The 2723-nt window shown below is 40.2% G+C and overlaps 1 protein-coding gene across 1 annotated transcript; it reads right to left on the bottom strand.

Annotated features, from left to right (window-relative positions):
• Positions 1-1459: 1459 nt before the first annotated feature.
• On the bottom strand, positions 1460-1882 carry LOC138908054 (uncharacterized). Its single transcript, XM_070198690.1, has 2 exons — positions 1790-1882; positions 1460-1720 (listed from the first exon to the last, which is right to left on the bottom strand). Exons 1-2 carry the CDS (start codon positions 1880-1882, stop codon positions 1460-1462), a joined length of 354 nt encoding a protein of 117 aa, XP_070054791.1.
• Between the last annotated feature and the right edge of the window lie 841 nt (positions 1883-2723).

The raw sequence follows: 2723 nt of genomic DNA, 5'->3' as shown, positions 1-2723 counted from the left end.
GGTGATTATGACACGCTTTTGAGACATTGCAACCTCCTTAACGCGGAATTTTGAGGATCCTCCTCAAAATTCTTCCCCAGTTTGAATGCATACTTCTGGCGATACATTCCTTGGCAATTCTAAATATGATGAGATCGGGAGAACTCGAGATCTTACCCCAGTTTCTGACCGTAGGGCGAATGAAGATTTTATTATGATGTAACCGAACCTACAGGGCTTCCTACGTATCCCCCCTACAAAGTTCAGGTTACATCAAATAGAAAGTGCGAACATAGTCTTAAACATAGTATCTCTTGACTATGTCTGAATTGATAGGCATTGGCCAAAACTCTCCATCCTTTTCTACGAGTATAAGCACTACTCCTATTAGTATTCGGTGATCCATGTAAGGGCCTTTCTAGTTGGGTGATAATTTCCCCTTTGCTTCATCCTAATGTGGGAAGATTCGTTTCAACACAAATTACCCAGGTGTGAATTGCCTTGACCTAACATTTTTATTGAAAGATCTTTCCATTCTGTTTTGGTAGAGTTGACAGTGACATACCGCATTCATTCTTTTACCATCAATGAGAGCTAGTTGTTCCTATCGGTTCCATACCCATTCCGCGTCGTTGAGCTCGTCTTCTTGTATAATTCTTACCTAAGGGATCTCTACTTTGGCAGGGATAACAACTTCGGTACCATGGATCACTAGATAAGGAGTTTCCCCAGTTGATGTACGAATTGTGATGAGGTATCCGAGCAAAATAAATGGTAGCTTTCCGTGCCATTGCTTGTAGTTGTCCACCATTTTCCTCTATATCTTCTTGATGTTCATGTTGGCGGCTTCTACGGCTCCACTCATTTGCGGCCTGTATGCTGTATAATTCCAATACTTGATCTTGAATGTTTCACACATGGCTTTCATCAGATCACTATTGAGATTGGTGGCATTGTCAGTAATAATTGACTCAGGTACTCCAAATCGACAAACAATGCGGTCCTGGACAAAATCTGCTACGACCTTCTAAGTTACAAACTTATAAGATGTGGCTTCAACCCATTTTGTGAAGTAATCTATAGTCACTGAAATCAACATGTGTCTGTTTGAAGCAGCGGGTTCAATTGGTCCGATGAAATCCATGCCCCAAGCAGAGAAAGGCCAGGGTGAACTTTTTGCATTGAGTTCGTTGGGCGACTCTTGTATCATATCAGCATGTATCTGGCATTGGTGATACTTTTGAACATATTTGATACAGTTTGTTTCCATAGTCATCTAGAAATATCCTTCTCTTAATATCTTCTTCTCCAAAATGAAACCGTTCATGTGAGGTCTGCAAGTTTCGGCATGTATTTCTTCGAGCAGTCTAAATGCCTCTTTGGAATCGACACATCGCAATAATCCCAAATTAGGAGTCATTCTATATAGAATTCCTCCTCTTTGAAAGAAATTGTTACCCAATCTTCGAAGCGTGCGCTTCTAAGTGTGTGTAGCATTCTCTGGATATTCTCCCTTTTCCAAGTATTCTTTGATGTCGTGGAACCATGGATTTCCGTCGAACTCTTCTTCAACATGAGCGCAATAAGCTGGTTGCTTATGAATTCCTATTGGGATAGGTTCGGTGAAATTCTTGTCTGGATGTTGTATCATGGAAGATAGGGTGGCTAATGCATCTGCAAACTCATTCTGGATCCTTGGGACATCTTTGAATTCTATCCTTGTGAACCTCTTGATCAACTCCTATACACAATGCAAGTATGGCAATATTTTTGTGTTCTTGGTAGCCCATTCTCCTAGTACATGGTGTACCAATAGATCAGAATCTCCGATTACCAACAACTCCTGAACATTCATGTCGATGGCCAACCTAAGTCCCAAGATACAGGCCTCATATTCTTCCATATTGTTTGTGCACGTGAACCTGAGTTTTGCGGATACCGGATAATGTTGACAGGTCTTTGATACTAAAATAGATTCGATACACACTCCCTTGAAGTTTGTTGCCCCGTCAAATAACACCGTCCAACTATCGTATGCTTCAGTAATATCCTCACCTACAAACGACACCTCCTCGTCAGGATCTTCGATGATTCGTATTCTCCGTCTACTGGATTCTCCTTTAATTGATCAGCCAATGCTTGCCCCTTGACTGCCTTCTGAGTCACATAGATGATGTCGCACTCACTCTGTAATATCTGCCATTTTGCAAATTTTCCCATAGCCATGTTGTGACACCCCGTTTTCTCGCAAAAGCGGGTTTCGATGTGTGACAACTCTTTTAAAGGAGGTATTAAAAGAGAAGAGTCGTCACCTAATGATTTTAAGGTGTGTTAGGGAACCTATTTGCAGATAACTGTTTTTATCTAGTCCATGTCACCAAAGATTGGGTAAGGGCTCAAATTACCTCGAAGAGAAGCTGTTAGGCATTCTTCGATATCCACAACTGTGGGTCCCGGCCGAATTTTATACTATGTGGATTAGAAAATTAATCTTGGTGATCAAATAATCAAGGAAAGGTATAAAAGTTTAAAACACTATTATAACATATATGAATAAATGATTAGTACAAATCTTAATGATTACAAGGGTACAACTGCACTGGTCTATGTTAAATGAGTAAGTATGAATAACAAGTATATAAAGCAAAAGGGGGGGTCTTAAGTTTTTTAGTCTAAAGGATCACCCCATGCAACATAAATAATACTTCACAACTTCCTTAAAGTAGGGTTGCTCATATTATTCA

The sequence above is a fragment of the Nicotiana tomentosiformis genome, chromosome 3 (assembly GCF_000390325.3).
Source record: "Nicotiana tomentosiformis chromosome 3, ASM39032v3, whole genome shotgun sequence".
NCBI lineage: Eukaryota > Viridiplantae > Streptophyta > Magnoliopsida > Solanales > Solanaceae > Nicotiana > Nicotiana tomentosiformis.
The sequence above is the reverse complement of the archived record's forward strand: the minus strand, read 5'-3'. Positions and strand labels throughout refer to the sequence as shown.

Coding starts and splice junctions, on each gene's coding strand:
- LOC138908054 (XM_070198690.1), bottom strand. CDS start 1,882: ATGGAAGAATATGAGGCCTGTATCTTGGGACTTAGGTTGGCCATCGAC. Junction 1,721..1,789: donor TCGGAGATTCTGATCTATTG/GTACACCATGTA, acceptor CATTGTGTATAG/GAGTTGATCAAGAGGTTCAC.